At 38.0% G+C, this 21144-nt stretch overlaps 1 protein-coding gene and 1 pseudogene across 1 annotated transcript; both read left to right on the forward strand.

The window, feature by feature from the left end:
• The first annotated feature begins 5340 nt into the window (after window positions 1-5340).
• LOC149016395 (vacuolar iron transporter homolog 4 pseudogene) lies at window positions 5341-6015 on the forward strand (annotated as a pseudogene).
• Window positions 6016-11441: 5426 nt separating this feature from the next.
• On the forward strand, window positions 11442-19954 carry LOC149016396 (subtilisin-like protease SBT3.3). Its single transcript, XM_089156748.1, has 8 exons — window positions 11442-11559; window positions 11665-11756; window positions 11848-12104; window positions 12217-12863; window positions 15270-15394; window positions 18681-18864; window positions 18970-19162; window positions 19247-19954. Exons 1-8 carry the CDS (start codon window positions 11461-11463, stop codon window positions 19813-19815), a joined length of 2166 nt encoding a protein of 721 aa, XP_089012874.1. The 5' UTR covers window positions 11442-11460; the 3' UTR covers window positions 19816-19954.
• The last annotated feature ends 1190 nt before the right edge of the window (window positions 19955-21144 follow it).

A 21144-nucleotide genomic window follows, 5' to 3' on the forward strand; every position in this document is an offset into this window, starting at 1 on the left:
GTTGTATCCAACATGGCATATATCTTGTTTTTTAAAATGAATTTATGAGATTCAAAATAAACATCCTATTTTTCGTATATCTGAAGAATAACATCTCAAATCCAGCTTTCTCTTGATTAATTTTGAGAGGAGAATAAAGGCAGCAGCTCCAAGGACATTTGAACCCTGGACCTATTAATTATGAGATGTTGTTTATTTTCTTTACCTAATAAAAATATAATGAAAAAAATATATGTTAAATCAAAATTAATGAAATTAGATAGTTTAACTCAACCTAAGGGACAATTTCTAATTATCCCCGGCCACATAATCTCTGACCAAATCTTGAAAATCAATGGAAGCCAATATTTGTCCTCTGGGATGCAAGAGATTCTGTGGCCAAGTGGACATTAGTCCTCTTGTAATCCTATGGCTGTGATCCGTCACATGACCAAAGATAGACTGTCACGTCTGTCTTGTTCAATATCATCCAACATCGTTGGGGTGTTCTTCAAGCGGAGCTGGCGTCGATAAGAAATGCTACCTGATTGAATCTACTTGATTTAGAGTCGTTAAATCTTTGTGGCATACACACTAAAGGGTTGACTAAGTTGATAATGATGATCACCACCTCTTAATGAAGAAGTCTAGGCTCGACTCTCCTTGTTGGTATATATAACAAATCTCCTATTCCTACTATATATAAAATTGTAAGTTTCAAAAACAGAAAAAATGAAAACCTTTGTGGTGTAATTGATTGTAAACATCAGGCATGACATCAGGGTTGCTATTGAAAACTAGTTTTGGGTGTGAACACTTGTGATACTTTCTAAAATCAACATCCTCTTTACACTTTCCAGATTCGCAGTTTGAGTTGGAAGAGAAAGCCAAGAGTGCAACTTCCTAAAAAAATACCTGTCTTAATAGTGAAGCATAAAAGAATAAAAACCATATGGAGCCCATAAGTACCAAAAGAATATTAAATTAAAGAAAAGAGTTTAACAAGAATCTTTTTATTGTAATGGTAGTTTCTGCTTCTACTTCTACTTCACTTCTCAACGCTTATGCTAAATTTGGCTTATATGGTTAGTCATTAGTGACACCCGTAGAGATATTTTAACACCTTAATTTGAATTATCAGGAAAAAAAGAACAACTTAATTTGTAAACTATGGGTTTCAAAAGTTTTGTAATGCTTTCTAGTGATTTGAGTTGAGATTTCTATTATAATCTTTCTTATTTCATTATGAAAGTTCTACTTTTTTTAAGTTCTACTTTTTTTTGATGTGAATGTAATACACTACATTGGTGTATGAATTACGTCAAATCTTTATACATCTTTTGATTTGTTTTTATTCTCTTAATGATTTATTGGTGTTTATCCTAGCAATTTCAATTCTCATTGAAAATAAATTAATGAGAATCACATGAGTTTTTATTGTTTGTTGCACGAATCTCATGCAATCTTCAAATCACAATATATGGTGTTTTTGAGATGCAATTAGTTTGATCTCTTTTTCCTTGTAATCATAACAGTGTTGAATTTTTAAAATACCACCACACACAAGATTCCCCCACAATAAAATTAAAGGTTCAATCCACATATTGTATAATGTGTCAACTGTCCAAGATTTATATGTGATCATTTTCGTTTATTTAAATGAGTTGCCATTTAAATGCTTTTTTCAGTACTAGGGTTCTTTTGGTTACTAGTACTAGGGTTCTAATTTCGTCACATATACTAGAACAAATCTAAGGGTTGTGATAGAATATGTGGGTGTATCTATATAAATACGAGTACTTTTTTTACACTCGAAGATTTAATGTTTTTGAATTTACAAATGAAACCCCTTGGCTTTGCCAGACTCAATCCTGGGTTTCGGAGGTGAAGAGATTGATGTGAACACTTCATCCTTTTTTGTAGTAGAACAAGAGCTCTTCAATGAAAGCAAACCATGGAATATGTCATCGTCACTCTCATCGTTGTACTAGGCTTATCAAAAACTGGCAAAGATGAAAACTTTGAGCTCGAATTGTTTGATTTTTGAAATATAGAATCACAATCAAATAAAGAAGCTGCACCCCCACGAGTTTGCCCTCGACCATCAAACTTAGGAGGTCCACTGAACACATCGTCATAACTCCCAAAACTTCCAAAATTTTGCATTTTTTGATTCCCAATGGAATCAAATAGTCCATCATGATCGTCAAGGAAAGATGCACCAGCAGAATTCGATGTCCAATCCAGTTTGGAAAATTTTGTTTGCCTTTCTTTGGAAGCAATCGCTAGGAACTAGGGCTTTTCAGTTTTGTAAATTGCAAGAGTTGTAAATTTGATTGTTGGATATTTCCTAGTATTCGTGACGAAATCTCAACCCTCGGCTGCTGCAAATAAAAATTCATTTGAAAATAATGAACATTATTTTTTTTTAATTTCTCGCTAAAAGGGTCATTTTTATTAAAAGGCAAAAAGAAAAATACAATCATACAATCAAATAATCATCCTCAAACCCGCAACATCAGTTGCCCCAAAATACATCCAACCTCACTGGTTCTAACTCACATAATCATATATAACAAATTAAAATCTGAAACAAGAACGACTAAAAGCCTCTAAATCAAGTTCACTCCTTATTAATGCTGTTTAGGGTATATTAACATTTGAAGAACCCCATCTCACCCCGATTTGTCAAGAAATCAGCCGCTTGATTCTTTTCCCTATAATAATGCAAAGTTTTCGAAGTACGATTTACAAGAAACAAATCAACACCTCTCCAGTGCTTCAAGAAAAACCATAAAATCTTTCTTTGCTGAATTAAAACCACAATTGCCATTGAATCACGTTCTATCCATAAACGTTGAATATCTAACTTTACGGCCCAAAAAACAATGAACATCATAATAAGAAGGCAATGTCAACAATAATTAATCTTATTCTTTTAAAGTAAAACCGTGTGTGGAATCAAATGCATATATGATTCTTTCCTAGAAGAGGACCTATACCAACCTGGTGGCATATTTGCTGCCTAAGACAATAATTTATTCTTTTCAGTTATCAAAATCAAACTATTAAATAACCTTATCAACAACAGAAACAAGAACTACTCTCCGAAAATTTAGTCATTTTCTAGATTTAACTTTTGTGTTGAAACTTCTTAGTAATATTTTAGAAGTAGCTTTGTTATTAGGTACATCCGTGCAAAGCACACACTCATTATTTAATACTATAATTAAGATAAGGTCACTGTCAAAAAAGAAAAATATTTGTGCTCAGATGATTTGGTATTTTCTATTTATCTTCTTTCATGACTTACGTTGCATTACCTCCAAAAATAAACTTACTCATTATTATTTTCTTCAAGTTTCATAAAAGATAACATCATGTTACAAGATATTTATTTTTTATTAAAGTAAAAAAATTTAAATCATTATGATCTCATCCTCTTCTTCTATTAGCTTGTTTGTTTGCTTAAAAGAATATCGAGTATGGCTTTATAAGGGAATTTTTACTTGAATTCAGCGTATTTATTTACTTGCTTGAAAAGATATCGATTATGGCCTTATAAGGAGATTTTGTTTGGGTTTAGCACAATGAATATACTTGACCATTTAGCGAGATCTTGTGCGTTATCTAATTGAAATCTTGTCAAGATTTTGATCTTAACATTTGAAAAACAAATGGTTGAGAACAAAATTTGGACCTAGATGCATGATGCCTAAAATTATGCTGAATTAAAGCAAAATTCCTTGTAAGGAGTATACATCAATAGAATTCTAGAAAAAATGTAATTTTTCTCTTTCGAAAAGTCGGAGATGTCAATAGCATGTTGCTTGTAGAAAAATGGATTTTCCTTTTTGAGGAACAAGCTCGGAGTGGTTAACGTGTTTATTTATCAATTCAAGTGGGTAGTCCATCGTATTCCTAAGTCTCTTATTCATTTTTTGAGCAAATTGCACCGGCACCCCAAATGGAGGTCTTAAAGCATTGACACCCCACTTTATGTTTAAAAAGCATAGAGAGCTCAAAATTGGATTTTTATTGGATATATTTGTCAAAATTTTCACTGAAAACCTTTCAGACATTATTTATTATAAGAATATTTTTTTAAATAAGCAATGATTTAATTGTTTTCAGTGAAAAATTTGATAAATATATCTAATGAAAATCCAATTTTGGGGTTTCTATGTTTTTTAAACATAAAGTGGGGGTGTTAGTGCTTTAAGGCCTCTATTTTGGGGGTGCCAGTGTAATTTGCTCTTCCTTTTTACTAAATGTCTCTTTTTTTGTTGACATTAGTCGGATCTTTTGCAACATTTAATCGAGTGGACAACATGAGTTGATTTTCCAAATATGTGTTATCTTTTCGTCAGCCACGTCTTCTTCTTCCTCATCTTTCATCTCTTCTTCAATAGCTACCAATACTACGTCTTCAATGGATTCATCTCATAAGGTTCACTCTTTTGTTGCAATTGTGATCCCTTCAGCTGTTGCACCATCTTTCACCACAGATCAGTACCATAAACTTCTATCTCTCTGGACGGTAACATTCCACCATTGGCAAATGCTGTAGGTAAAGTATCTTCTCTATGGGTTATTGATTCGGGTGCCAATCTTCATATGGTATCACGCCTAATAAAAATAATTTTTAGCACAAAGTGAGCAAAAGTCGAGTTTAAGATGGCGACACTCGCTTCACAAGAGGGAACTCCATTCGCTATATATGCTTGCTCTCCTCTCTCCCCAGGCAACCGGGCCTATTGAAGATGCTGCCTCCATGCCACCCACCGGAGTTACAAAGAATTAGACCCACATATATAACAAATTATCCTTAGCACGGGCTTATTGATACATACCCTTCCACCTAGTTTAACTTCCATCTTCCAACAGTTTATCGCACCTGTTTATTTTTACCATCTCTTTCTATCTTGCAAACAAACAAACCAAGCATTAGTCTTGGTCTTTCCATATTTTACAGTGCACACTGATATTCAAACCTGACGCATAAGCCTTGTGATATGTTTGTCCAATCTGAATCCTTTACGTAAGAAGCCATCTTATCTATTTGTCTAATATTAACCCCGACAGGAAATCCATGGCATTTGGCAGATCAAGATGAACTCCCATCGTTTGAGGCCCCTTGGTAACCGTCCACTGGAGCTCTCCTTCAAAATGATGAAACAATGTCTCAGCAAAGAGCTCAGGGTTTTCTGGATGGGCCCTTTTCATTGTTTCCTCTATAAATAACCTTCTGAGGGCGTGTGGCTTCCACAAGCCATCTTCATCTCTCCTTGGTCCATTTTCATTTCTAGTATTCCCTTTTTCCAAGTTTCCTTTCTCATTTTGCTTGTTCTCAGTTACTTCATGGCAGCCCTAGAAATAGAACCCAACAACCAACCAATCCCTAATGAAACCAAACTTGATATATCCAAGAATGATTCTGAACAACAGATCACAGATCAAGAGATCAAAATTAACTTCTCCCAGAGAGCACAATGGCTCAGAGCAGCAGTTCTTGGAGCCAGTGATGGGTTGGTCTCTACAGCATCACTGATTATGGGAGTTGGAGCTGTAAAGCAGGATGTAAAATCCATGATAATTACTGGTTTTGCAGGTATGGTTGCCGGAGCATGTAGCATGGCGATCGGAGAGTACGTATCGGTTTATTCGCAGTATGACACAGAAGTCTCCGAATTGATGAGACAACATAAGGCTTCAAACGATGGTAAAGAAAGTCTAGACGAGAGCGAGAAAGAGGACCTTCCGAGCCCGCTTGTGGCGGCCGGAGCATCTGCTCTTGCCTTTGTTGTTGGAGCTATGGTGCCACTGTTATCAGCTTCGTTTATAAAGAATTATAAGGTTAGGTTGGGGGTGGTTGTTTCAATGTCAAGCTTGGCCCTGCTCTTGTTTGGGGTTTTAGGTGCTATCTTAGGTAGGGCACCAGTGAGGAGGTCTTGTTTGAGGGTGTTGATTGGGGGTTGGCTTGCTATGGGTTTCACATATGGATTGACCAAGTTGATTGGACTAGCTGGAGTATAATATGTATTAGCTTACAACCCATAGCTTGATGGGTCCTCTCAACTCTCTTCTTTTTCTCTTTCTTGGTTTTTTTTTTCTTTTCTTTTCTTTCCCTAAAGTAGATAATGTTGCTGAAGGTCTTCAATGGGACATACAAGAGAGAGCACAGTGTAGGTTTAATTAACCAGTCTAGTAAGTTTATAGTGAAGTTTAGTTTAGACCTTTGTTCAAATGTTTGTACTTTTCATGTTTTTATGATCCAAATATGTCATAATATCCATCTATGTTTGCTTGTTTCCATTTGCTTTCTCTTTCTCTCTGCCTTCTTTGTCAGATATTGGCTATCATATTTTAGTAGCTAAAATCCTCCCAGCAAACAGGTTAATACAAAACAACAGACAAGAAGCAGCCACCGAAGACTTACAAAGTAAAGTAGATTCTTTGCCAAATTGGATAGAAGATTTAACTGGTTACACCTGAACAATCTAAGGCCAACGATTGAGATGTTGTCAGTTTAGAAAGGGAAGACTTTCTAATTCCGGTACAGAAAACCCTGTTAAAACCATGGGAGATGAAAGCTAGGGATCTTGGAAACAAAGAAATGTCTTTTTATTTTATGAAACTTTCTCGAACAACTAAATGATACCCTTAACTTCTGCCAATTCCCACCTATGGATTCTATACTTTGTTATACCCAAGATTAGGGTAATCTGTCAGGTATGTAGACATCTATTTGAAAAGCTATATATTTTTCTTATGCCAGGGCATTAGATGGATCAATCTGTCAAGAGATATTCTCGACGTAGGATACTATATTAGTATTTTGGCCTATTTGGGGACATTGGATCATACTGTAACACAATACGTATTCATGCATATTAGATACAATCGATACAGTACATATCTCTCTATTTAAGGGCACATATTAGATTGCACTAAAATGTATTGGCTAGTCCAATACAATACTCGATACAAGATGATGTGTCTCTTAAAATCACTTGACCGATAACATACTCAATACTAATTACTTTAAACCTTCTTGAGTGGGGGCTAATCATAGGGGAGTTCAATGGTCTTGATTTCTATTGAAGTTGAATAGTTCTTTTTTTGACTCCTACTTCCTTGGTCAGGGCCGGTTTGGCTTTGAGCTGGGTTTTGGCCCTTTTGGGCTGAAAGAACCCAACCAAGCACAAAATGTTAAGAGTTTCGGAATAGTTTGATTTCAGGTTGGGCTCGGTTTGTACTAACGATTTGGCTTTGGGTTGGATTGATTTGGAGACCATTAGCAACCTGTTTCAGACCGTTTCAAATTAAATTACACTTTGGGCTCGGTCTTGGGCTTTCAACATAATACATAAAAAATGCAAATGAGTAATTAAGTCTCTTTTTTTAATCAATTCTCATCCTCTATTATGCTTATTTAAAAGAAATAAGTAAATGAATTTATTATTGGTCAATAATGAAAATAGTTTGGTGAATTTTATCGAAAATAAATTATGGAATGAAAATAAGTTTGGTGTCAAAATAAAAAATTATTAGTAAATAATAATGATCAAGTGATAAAAGAGGGAAAAAGTATATCTTTTATAAAAAAATGTGTATTGACTATCTTACCTTCATCTTAATCATAAAATTCTAAGTAAACTTATTGCATAAATGAAGAGAATGAAGTTTTCACCATAATTCATAATAGACAAAAAGTTCATTATGGATTTTGAAAGTTTTTCTATTATTTTAAATAAAAATAAAACTGATAATAGATGCCAAAACAACTTAAAATAATGAAAAAACTTCATAATAGAGAATGAGAATTGATACCAAAAAGAGCCTAAATCCCATGGGCCAAACCAACGTGAGAACACTATTTCTTTGCTTAGAAGATTAAAATCATACTGCCCACTCGGGTTCACATCCTCTACAATTTCCCACCCATGCAAATTCTCTGTAATTCCTATCCAAGATTGTGACACGTAGTAGTTAAATTATCCAACGATCATAATTAATACCCAACTAAGAATTGAATCTAATAACCCCTAAATTTTTTCTCAATTCCTTCTCTCCTCTTTTATTTTGGGAATTTATTAGATTCAATTTCTAATTGGGTTTTAATTTTAACCCTTGGATAATTAACTACCACGTGTCACAATCCTAGATAGGAATTACAGGGAATTGTAGAGGGTGAGAATCGTAGAGGATGTGAATCCTACCACAGTCAATTTGTGATGGAACAAAAATATCTAATTATTTTATTTATTTTAGTTAAATTATAAATTACAAAAAGAATAATCTTGTATAATGTAAGGTTGTCAATTCGGTATGGTAATGTACCATACTAAATTTCAAACCTTTATACCGAAGCCATACCGTACCGAATTTATATGGTACGATATGAAAATGATTTTTTTAAAACGGTTTCGTATGGTTTCGGTATAAAATTGGTACAAGAAAAAAGGTATGATTCGGTATATAGTACGGTAATAATTTTGGTATAAAAAATTCTATTCTTCTAATATTCTTCACTTACAACCTAAGAGTGTTTATGGTATTGGTTGTGTAAGATGGTCTTTTAGTTAATATTTCAACTGTTAAGATTTACAATATATGAAGAAGAACAACAATATACTTATGTCATGGAGTGGACTTCTTAGCAAAAATGGCAACTAGACGGGATTTCGCCAACAGATTCCCCTCGGACAACAAAAATCTTAAGAGAGCTGGATCTAGATGCTTCAAGTTGTCCTAGAAACAGATTCTAAGTTGTGTTTTCTATTATTGCATGTGAGTTGGAACTAATGAGGAAGAGTGTATTAGGGGCAACATTGGGGTTCAAGTGATTGGTTCCATATGTAATATGTGAGTTATTGTTGCTGTACATACTCTTTTTTGCTTTTAACACAAATGACCCTTTTAGTGGAAAGAAGTTATTATTAAGGGGAAGAGGAAAAAAAGACTCCTCAAAAAAGATGAGTGTGAACCCAACAAGGATATGATTCAAGAGGATACCATGGGAGTGCCATTGGTCCGTCCACCAACTTAAGAGTGCGAAACCCATCATGAACGCAGTAGATTTCACATACAAAGATGCTTGTCTTCCAATATTTCCAAGAAGAAGATGAGTGTGAACCCAACCATGAGAGTGCCTTCTACTTTTTTTCTTCGCCACCCAAGGGGGGACCCAAGGTACATGAGATTTTTCCTCAAAGAGAACTTTAGCATGTATAGTCCATCTAAATACTTTGAGAACTAACCTTTCATACCTATTTATGGATGTCGTTAAGACAAAATTTCCTTGGCTAACTTTTAGTCCATCTGTCGGACATTATTTGGCTGATGCCCTAGTGATTTTGATTCTCTAACGAGTTCTTTCTTTTTTTTTTTAATAATCATTTTATTAAAATATAATTTGCAAACATACAATCAAAGAGACATCCCTCAAACCCGCAACATCAGTTGTCCCCAAATACACTCAATCTCACTAGATCCAATTCTCATAATCATAGATAACAAATCAAAATCTGAAACGAAGATCTCCCCGTTTTTTCAATGTTGTCCAGGGTATATTAACAATGAAGAATCCCGTCTCCCTACCCGATTTGCCAAGAAATCAACCACCCTGATTGTTTTTCCTATGACACTGCGAAAATTTCCAAGGACGACTGGCAAGAAAAAAAAATCAACTCCTCTCCAGCACTGCAAGAAAAACCATGAAGTTTTCCTTTGCTGAATTACAACCACAACTACCACTGAATCACATTCTATTCATAAACGTGAATATCTAACTTTACTGTCCACTCTATACCCTGTATTAGGGCCTCCATTTCAGCCTCAAAATTATTTTTGATACTTAAATAGGTGCTGAAATTTAACAGAACAGCTGATAATTCATCCCACAAATCACGTGCACCAGCCATTCCATGATTGCCCAACGAACAACCATCGACATTTAACTTAATCCACCCTATAGAAGGAGAAACCCAAAAAATTTCTTGAGGAGGAGAAGTGTTCTTAATAGAAATTTTCAAACCCGTCGCTCGCGATTGAGCAAACACAACTGGAGGGACCTTTTTGCTATGAAGAACATAATCATGACAATTAAGATCAAAAAAGACTTGATGCAAAACCCAATCTTTAGAAAGATACACCTCTTCATATCGATATTTGTTACGAGCAAACCATAGATAATATAATAGCAAGAAGCAGCCATGAAACCACATATTACCCAAAGTCAATGAGTTACCCTGCAGATACCACCACTTATAACTATCTTGAAGAGAAAATGAAGACTTCCAACTGAAACCGAACGAAGAACACAAAGCCTAATCAAAAGAGTATTAATATAGTTTTCGACAGTAAAAATTATAATGTAGTCATTTTTTGCACAAAATGATGTATAAAAATGAAATCTAATCAATAACAATATGATCATGTGAATATCAAAAATTATTTCGAATCGAAACCGGCCAAAATTGAATTTGAGATCAATAATAATTTGTTAAAAGTGGCTCTCCGCCATAATGGCAACATTCATATACATAGAAATATCTGCAGAGTGGAATCAATTATTTCCATGAGGACAAGCAAAGGAAGAAATAGATATGACCCAACAGTAGGGTGTGAAGCAAGTGACCCAACGAAAGAGAGCAGCGGTGACATCTGCGATTAATTTTAGTGAAGTGGAGCTCATAGAGTCTCTGACATTATGAATATGGCAGACCCACAATACAGATAAAACAGGACATCCATTAAGGGATCTAAAGAATATTCTTTTTATTTCGCAAGGATCATTAGAAGATTCGATTGTTATGATGTGGATTTTTTTTTTTGTTTTCTTTTGTCAACTCGGTTTTCAAGGCTTTGTCCTGACTAATTCGGTGTTCGACCCGTGTTGCACATCTGGCTGTGGTGGGTGAGTCTCTCCAGCGGGAATTTTTTGCATCCACAAGATTTTGATACCGAAACCTTGCTTAAGCAGACCAAGCTGCTTATCACTTGGACCAACCCCCATTGGTTCTTTTTTCTTCTACTCATCCTATTTAGGACTTTTATCTATAACTGTTATAATAATCAAATGATGATCATTGTTTTAAACATTCTCACTTGATCATTTTGCTTATCAAATAAAATTAGTTTTGATTAAAACAATGAGGGAAAGGACAGTCTCAATTATTTTTTTTTGAAATAAATTAATAAACGTGGGAAAAAGTTCTCCAAAGAGAAATAAGACTGCACAAGTTTCCCCCCATTGAATATCTAAAGCATCATTGGGTGAGATAAGGTAGTGGCTCTAGTGGAGACATGCATGATTATAAGCTCGGTGTGAAATGGTGCAAAGGAGAGCCCACCAAAATGATCAATCGAGCTCCTGAGTCCCATCACTATGGACCTACATGGTGAGCCTATAAATGAGAGAGAAGTGGAGATAGAGCTTATTACAGTCTTCATTTCAGACTTCACAGGCGGCCTCCAATGGCCATCTCTTATTATTTCCAAGTGATCATTGCTGTCTTCTTGTTCATCACTTCCCAACTCTGGAACTCTCCCACATCAGCTGAGACTACAAGCAATGTAAGTAACTTCTTCTGGACTTTATTAAATTAACTATAGAGTTGAAAAAGTACTAAAGTGGTCGTCAATCATATAAATGCTTCAATTTCGGCCACCGATGCTCAGGTCTACATAGTTTATATGGGTGCAACCCAGCATGATAACCCAGCAATTACTGAGAAATCTCACCATGACATGCTGGAGTCGTTGCTAGGAAGGTATATACAAAAACCCCTCCCTAAAATTTTCTTTCTCTTCATTCTTTGACATGAATTAACTAAAACGTTTTTGAATATTTTTGATCTCCAGCGAAGAAGCTGCCAAGAACTCGATTATCTACAGCTATAAGCACGGCTTCTCTGGGTTTGCTGCTACTCTTACAGAGTCCCAGGCCAAAGCAATTGCAGACATGCCGGATGTTGTCCGAGTGTTCCCTAATCGGATTCGAAAGCTCCGTACTACCCGAAGCTGGGATTTTTTAGGACTCAGTCCAAATAATCAGCAAAGTAACATTCTGACTCAAGCCAATCAGGGTGATGGAACCATTATTGGCGTTATAGACTCAGGTAACATATGATCTATCACTATTGTCTTCATATATATATATATATATGTTTAGATGTAGTGGGTGATGATAATGGAATGTTAATTTTGCTTCTTGTGCATTGCAATTTATAGGAATTTGGCCAGAGTCAGAAAGCTTCAGGGATGATGGCATGGGTCCAATTCCGTCGCGTTGGAAAGGAATTTGCCAAGCAGGACAGGCTTTCAATTCTACCAACTGCAATAAGAAACTCATTGGTGCTCGCTGGTTCGCAGGAGGTATTGACACCAATGGGCTTAATGACTACTTGTCCCCAAGAGACAACACAGGGCATGGCACTCACTGTGCTTCTGTAGCCGGAGGTCGTTTTGTGGCAAATGCAAGCTTTAATGGGCTAGCTGCTGGTTCAGCTAGAGGGGGTGCGCCTCTTGCTCGCATGGCAGTTTACAAGGTTTGTTGGAATGGTCAGAATGGACCAAAATGTCCAGATGCTGCTCAACTTAAAGCATTTGACATGGCCATACATGATGGAGTGGATATTATATCTATCTCTGTAGGGGAAGGAACTCAGCCCCTGCAGGACTACGTCGATAACCCAAATCCGATAGGAGCATTTCACGCGGTAGCAAAGGGGATAACCGTAGTCAATGCAGCTGGAAATGATGGCCCTTCTGCATCTTCCGTTGAGGACACTTCACCTTGGTTCATCTCTGTTGCAGCTACCACTGTTGATAGGTTTTTTGTATCCCAGATTACCCTTGGAGACAACCAAACTTTCTTGGTATCGACAATAACGGTTCTTGACCCCCCCCCCCCCCCCCCCCCCCCCCCCCCCCCCCCCCCCCCCTACCTTTTTTCCCCCGCCCCCCCCCCCCCCCCCCAACCCCCACCGGCCCCCCCCCCCCTTCTCCCCTTTTGCTGCGGCTTTGCCCCTCCCCTTGTTGGTGCCGGGTTGGTGTACCACTCACAGTGTATAAGAAGGTGTTAAAAACAAACACCACAAAAATCACTTCTCTAATAAAAAAACGCTTACAAACAAATGCTACACCCTTTTCTCTCTTTCTATTTCTCTCTCCTCACCTTTATGGCTGCCCTTTTGCTCTCTCTCTCCACTCTTCCTTTTTTTGTTGCTCCGTATGATAGGTGTTTCAACACCTTTATCCACTTACTCTCCTTCTCTCCTCCCACTAACTTTCTTTCTTCTCTCTCTCACTTTCTTTCTTCTCTCTAACTACACACACACCGTACAACACAACATGACTAGGCTTCCTTTATATAGACATAAAGACCGCCATTGCTGTTTCTTCAAACTTCTACAATATTTCTGTTCATACTGGACCGACTCTTGAAACCGCCTCTGATTTCTTTCTACCAGCTTCGTGAAGCTGCTACCAACTTCTACAATCTTCTTCACAATCTTCTTCAACAGCCACCTCTATCTCTTTCTACAATCTTCTTGAAATTTCTGCAGTGTTCTACCATCTTCATGAAGCTTCTGAACTGAACCGACTTTGAGTTTGCCGACCTACAAGTCGGTGTTTGAACTTCAACACTCCCCCTCAAACCCGACTTGTCATGCCGAGTTGTGCTTTTAATCTCTTGAATACTTCAGTCTTGAGTGGCTTGGTAAAAATGTCTGCAATCTGATCTTCAGTTTGACAGTATGCCAACTTCACATTGTTGTCTTTCACATGCTGTCGTATAAAGTGGTACTTCGTGTCAATGTGCTTAGTTCTGTTGTGGGCCACTGGATTCTTCGCGAGAGAGAGCGCTGACTTGTTGTCAATATATATGGTTGTAGGATCCTTTTGTGGATGATGCATCTCTTGCATAAGATTTCTCAACCATATTGCTTGGCACGTACATAATGCTGCTGCAATATATTCTGCTTCACATGATGAAAGCGCCACAGTTGATTGCTTCTTTGACGACCATGAAATCTGCTGCAGATCCAATAAGAAATACGTACCTCAAGTACTTTTTCTTGTATCTAGGTCTCCCCCATAATCACTATCGGTGTAACCAACCAGTCTTGGATTATCTGACTGAGTATAGAACAGACCTTGAGAAGTTGTACCTCTTATGTACCTTAGAATCCTCTTTGCTGCGATGAAGTGACTCTGCTTTGGTTCTTCCATGTATCTGCTGACGACACCTACTATATACATGATGTCTGGTCTTGTGAAAGTTAAGTACCTTAAACTTCCAATCAGGCTTCTGTAAAAAGTAGGGTTGACCGGTTCTTCTTCTGAATCATGTCTCAGCTTCACATTTGCATCTGCTGGTGTTTCTATTGCCTTGCAACGATCCATCTTGAACTTCTTGAGTACTTGTTCTGCATACTTCTTCTGTGAAATGAAGATTCCTTCATCTGCTTGCATTACCTCTATTCCAAGAAAATATGACATCTTTCCAATATCTGTCATCTGAAATTCTTGTGTCATGGCCTTCTTAAATTCTTCGAACATACCTGGATTATTGCCTGTGAAAATCATGTCATCCACATAGAGACAGATGAACATGATATCTCCATCTCCATTTATCTTTGTATATAAGGTGTGTTCATATGGACTCTTTATGAAGCCGTTCTGCTGGAAATATGCATCAATCCTCATGTTCCAAGCCCTTGGTGCTTGCTTTAAGCCATACAATGCTTTCTTTAGCTTGTATACCTTATCTTCTTGGCCTTTCTTCACATATCCTTGGGGTTGCTCAATGTATACTTCTTCTTCCAGGTATCCATTGAGAAAAGCTGACTTTACATCCATCTGATAGATTCTCCACTTGTTCTGAGCTGCTAAAGCAATCAGAAGTCTGATGGTGTCAATCCTTGCAACTGGTGCAAATACTTCATCATAGTCAATACCTTGTTGTTGCTTGTAGCCTTTTGCAACAAGTCTTGCCTTGTATTTCTCAACTTTTCCTTCTTGATTCGTCTTCGTCTTGTACACCCACTTTACTCCAATTGTCTTGTGTCCTTTTGGCAAATCAATGAGCTCCCACGTATCATTTTTCTTGATTGCTTCTATTTCTTCATCCATGGCTTTTTGCCATTTCTTTTCACGAGCAGCTTCTTCATATGTGATTGGATCACATTCTGCTAAAAGGCAAAACAATGTAAAATCATCTACCATTTGTATTGGTTCAGTAGTGTTGTAGACATCACTAAGCCTTCGTGTTCTTGTAGGAGCTTCTGTTGAGGAGCTGCTGCTGCCTGGAGTTATTGGAACTGGACTTGGTGGAGGAGTCTGATCTGGATCTTCATTCTGTGTTGGTGCTTGTTCTTGAAGAGCTTCTTCGTCTTTCAAAAATGTTCCTTTGACATTCTTTTCTTCTTCTGTCCACTTCCAATGATCTGCTTCATCGAAATCAACATCTCTTGAGATTACAACTTTCTTGCTAATTGGGTTGTAGAGTCTGTAGGCTTTTGTTCTTGCATCATAGCCTATGAAAATATGCTTTTCTCCTCTATCATCTAGCTTTCTCCTTTTTTGCTCTGGCACATGTGCATATGCAATGCATCCAAAGATTTTGAAATGACTAACACTGGGTTTGTACCCGGTCCATGCTTCGAAAGGTGTCTTGAACTTGACACTTTTAGTTGGGCATCTATTGAGTAGATAGACAGCACATGCTACAGCTTCAGCCCAAAAGACTTTAGGTAGATTCTTACCTTTCAAGATGCTTCTCACCATGTCGAGAATTGTGCGATTCTTCCGTTCTGCGATTCCATTTTGTTGTGGAGTATAAGCAGCTGTGAGTTGGTGCAAGATACCATTTTCTTTGCAAAAGCTTTCAAATAATCTTGAAGTATACTCGCCTCCTCTATCCGATCTGAGAGTCTTGATATGATAGCCACTTTGTTTTTCAACCAGTGCTTTAAACTCTTTAAATTTGTCTAAAGCATCTGATTTTTCTTTAATGAAATATACCCAAATACTGCGGCTAAAATCATCAATGAAAGTAATAAAGTACCTGTGACCTCCAAGTGATGCAACCTCAAGTGGTCCAACTATATCACTGTGAATCAGCTGCAATGGCTTTGTTGCTCTTCTTGACTTTCCAACTTCAAAGCTTTTTCTGTGTGACTTTCCTCGAATGCACCCTTCACAAATTTGATCTGGATGATTAATATTTGGTAAACCATTCACCATCTTTGATTTCCATAGTAATTTTAAGCCCTGAGCCAAGATGCCCAAACCGCAAATGCCATAACCATGAGTCATTCTTGATGATGGAGTTTAGGCACTTTACCTTTTCTTCTTTGATGTCCAAAGTAAATAGTCTGTTCTTAGACATCTTTACTCTTGCAATCAAATCTCCAACCTTGTTCATAATAGTGAGTGTGAAATTCTGGAGATGAATATCATACCCCTTTTCTAGGAGTTGTCCAAGACTTATTATGTTGCTTTGTAGTCCTGGAACATAATAGACATCTGTGATAAACTTGTGTCTCCATTCTTCGCTGGATCATTATGTTGCCTTTTCCTTTGACTGAATCTTGGATGAGTCACCAAACATGACTTCTCCTTGACCTGTCTCGTTCAATTCTGTAAATACTCCTTGGCCGCACATGTGATTACTTCGCCTGTCGACCGTTGCTCCTTTCTTTTCCATCTCCTCTATAGGTCCAACACTGTGGATTGATCATTCCCACTTCTTTAGCAAGGTGAGTCTTTTCTTCAATATTTGTTCAGCTTTTCCTGGCACTCATAGCTGAGATGACCATACCTCTTGCGGTTATAGCATTGATATTATCTTTCATTTCTTTGAGAATAAGAACCACTCCTCTTGATCTCCAACCTTGACCTCTTATATTGGATCGTCCTCGATCATAATTATTTTGTTCTCTCCATCCTCCACGTCCACCATAATTGCTATAGTTCTGCCTCTAATGTTTCTCGTCCACTCGCTTCGTCCCGATTTCCTCGTCCTCGTCCTTGACTTCTGCTACTTGAACCTTCATCTTTCATGGATAATTTACTCGGAGCTTGATCCGACTTTCACCGGACTTTTATTTCTATTTATCCTTTGCTCTGAGCTTGAGAGAACCCATAAGCTCATCAATGAGATTGTGGTGATCCTTGTTCCTCAATAGCCACCACAATATGTTCAAATTTTGGCAAGGGATCTATCTTTTCCATAATCCGCATCATCTAATATTTCTCCATTTCTCTTCATTTGATTACTAATAGTCTAACTCACTGTAATCCATCTCGATGTACTCATTCTAGAGTTTCAAATTCAGCTCTTAGAGCTGGGCTCCTTTTTTGCTTTATCCACGCCTTGTAGGATTTCTCAATATCCCATGCCCGCTTTGCTGATATGGCATTCAATCTTCTCAACCCGATTCTCAACTCCTTGATGTGGGGAAGCTTTCTTATCTTTTTTCTTGAATCCTTCAACGCACTTTTCCGCATCGACAACCACTTCAGCTGTTCGTAGCCTTCATCAACAATCTCCATAGATCTTGGATCCAGTGTCCCTTCATTTGAATGCTCCAATTATCATATTGGACTTCTCATTTGGAATCCTGTCTTTTGCCATCTCGTATCGTTGTCTTCATCAACTAGTCCCTCATCCACTTTTCCTTTTCCACTCCGTTATCAAGAGGTGTTAACAAACACCACAAAAATCACTTCTCTAATAAAAAGCTTACAACAATGCTCCCACTTTTCTCTCTTTCTATTTCTCTCTCCTCACCTTTAATCTCCCTTTATGCTCTCTCTCTCCACTCTTCCTTTTTTTTGTTGCTCACGTATGATAAAGGTGTTTCAACACCTTTATCCACTTACTCTCCTTCTCTCCTCCCACTAACTTTCTTTCTTCTCTCTAACTACACTTTCTTTCTTCTCTCTAACTACACACACACCGTACAACACAACATGACTAGGCTTCCTTTATATAGACATAAAGACCGCCATTGCTGTTTCTTCAAACTTCTACAATATTTCTGTTCATACTGGACCGACTCTTGAAACCGCCTCGATTTCTTTCTACCAGCTTCGTGAAGCTGCTACCAACTTCTACAATCTTCTTCACAATCTTCTTCAACAGCCACCTCTATCTCTTTCTACAATCTTCTTGAAATTTCTGCAGTGTTCTACCATCTTCATGAAGCTTCTGAACTGAACCGACTTTGAGTTTGCCGACCTACAAGTCGGTGTTTGAACTTCAACAGGGGGTTTTTTTTTTTTTTTTTTTTTTTTTTTTTTTCCCCCCCCCCCCCCCTCCTCCCTCTTTTTTTTTTTTTTTTTTTTTTTTTTTATTTGGGGGGGGCGGGGGGGGGGGGGGGGGGGGGGGGGCCGGGGGGGGGGGGGGGGGGGGGGGTTTCCCCCCCCCCCCCCAAAAAGAAGAGGGGGAGGGGGGGGGGGGGGCCGGGCGGGGGGCGGCGGGGGGGGGGGGGGGGGGGGGGACGCGCGCACAAAACCACCAAGACACCCCCACCCCCCGCCCGCCGGACGTTCCCTGGGTAAAAGAGAAAACAAGGAAGGGGGCCAAAAAAGATTCCACCCCCCGAGGGGGCAAACCTAAGGGGGGGGGAAAACCCCACGGGAAATTTTTTGGTATAGTGGGCCCCTCCTTTTTTTTAATTAAGTTCCGAATTAATGAGGCTTAATCACAATGTTAAGGCTTTCAGTCCCATTTACCTGCCCTACAGGAAGAAGTCATCACTTGTGAAGATCAGTCAACCCAAATCTGTAGTTGCAAAGTCAGTAGCCCCACGAGTGGCTTCATTCTCAAGCAGAGGACCAAGTTCTAAATCACCTACTGTGTTGAAGGTGTGTTCAGTGGAAGAAAATTTTCTCTCCTTAGGATTTTTGCATTGCAGTATATTATCTACATATACTAGTATTAATTTGATGGTAGATTAATTGTGGTGGCAGCCTGACATAGCTGCACCAGGAGTGGACATCTTAGCTGCATATCCACCAACGCTTACTGCCAATGGTGATGGATATGCATTAGATACCGGAACTTCAATGGCTTGTCCTCATGTGTCTGCGGTGGCTGCCCTCATCAAGACTTTGCATAAAGATTGGTCACCTGCAGCCATAAGATCAGCAATTGTGACCACTGGTAAGCCTAGTGTACATTTGAGATCCATTTTTAAGTGAAGAGCAGGCTCATGACTCAAACAACTAACTCCATCATCACTTGCAGCGTTAACCACTAGCTCAGATGGACAGGTGATATGGGCACAGGGAAATACTCGCAAGCCGGCTGACCCTTTCGACATGGGTGGAGGGCATGTCAATCCCAATAAAGCAACAGATCCAGGACTCGTTTATGATATCAGCATGGACAACTACAACCAATTCCTTTGCTCTATGGGCTACACCAGTAAAGATATTTCCCTCATGAACGGAAAAGCCTTCTCTTGTTCCAAAAATAAGTTTTCTCAGTTAGACCTGAATCTCCCTTCTATTTCCATCCCTTACCTAAAAAATACCATAATAGTCACCAGGACTCTGACAAATGTGGGCCTTATCAATTCATTCTACAAAGCTTCAGTGGATGCTCCCCCTGGTGTAAAAGTAGAAGTCGAACCAAAAACGTTAACCTTCAACTCATCCTTGATGAAACACTCATTCAAAGTGATCTTCAGTTCCACTCAGAAGCTACTTGGCGATTATACATTTGGAAGCTTGTCTTGGACCAATGGCAAGCATTTAGTCAGAATTCCATTGGTGGTTCGTGTCGTTGAATATGAATCTTTTGTGGACACGTAGGGCTCTTTTCCTTTTTCTTATTGAATGGAAATTAATTAAGGGAGAAAAGAAGCTTGCACTAAGTGGCAACTACAAGAACTTCTCTCATTGTATGTTATGCGCTTGAATAATGATGCTTACAAAGGCTATTTATATAACCCAGGAGTTCCTTATTCACATTTGCTCTTTCTCTTCCTTCTCCTTTCTCGTCACCAAATAATACCTTAAGATAAAATAGTTTAATTAAAAACCAGTTGCTGTAGAACCTGATTGTGACCTTGCTGTATGGTCAAGAAAGCGCAATAACCTACATAGGATTCCCAGCAACAGTTGGTTCTTTTTCCTTTCTCTCTTTTCTTTTGGCTAATGGTCAATCTTATTTAAAAAGAAAGGGACCCAACTAAAAGAAACACCCTTTAAAGAGAAAGAGCCCTGAGAAAGTGGCAAAGAAAAGTATGTGTGAATCACACTCTAAGTCTTTCGTGTTTACCTCCTTTCCTAAAAGATCCATAAAAGCTTTGAATTGATACATGGTCAGTCACGCCTCCAACTATAGGGCCAGGTGGGGCCTATGGCACCTAACCCCCACTAGGTGACATGGCAATTACCTCTTTTTTAATCATTCTTTACTGAATAACATAATTAAAGTTTTATGGTAAGATAGAAGGAACGTTTATTTATCAAGAGAATCTACAACAACAACAATAAGCCTTGTCCCAACTAAATGGGGTCGGCTACATGGATTCTTGCATTCTAATCAGTTCTGTTCGAGGCCATGCTACATACAAGGCCTAACCTATATATATCATTTCTCACCACTTCTCCTAAGGTTATCTTAAGTCTACCCCTAGCTCTTCTAGTTCCTTCAATATGGATTATATCACTTCTCCGTACAGGGGCATTTATAAATCTCCATTGAACATGGTTGTGCCACCTCAAACGACTTTCTTGAAGCTTTTTACTTATCAAGAGAATGAAAATCTATAAACAAATCATCTAATAGCAGTAACATACTCTACTTGTATTTACGATAAGAACAGTCATCCATATTTCAAATCCACATCAATTATTGAATTGAACATTTAATGTCTAATACAAACCCTTAAAGTACTAGGATATAGTTATCCTTTATGAATTGAAATAGCTACCACAATCAAAAAAAGATCTCATGCTCTCAATTTTGCTATTGAATCATTATGCCTTTACTTATGTCCTTTGACTATTTGTCTGAACATGATAATAGGGTATGAGTTATACTGCTAGTCCAGTGAATATTATTAAACAATCATACTACATACGAAATAAAAGGCATGCGTATTTTCAAAATAAAATATTCGATCTTGTCCAAAT

This window comes from Hakea prostrata, chromosome 5 (genome assembly GCF_041222555.1).
Source record: "Hakea prostrata isolate BN-2017 chromosome 5, UWA_Hpros_2, whole genome shotgun sequence".
NCBI lineage: Eukaryota > Viridiplantae > Streptophyta > Magnoliopsida > Proteales > Proteaceae > Hakea > Hakea prostrata.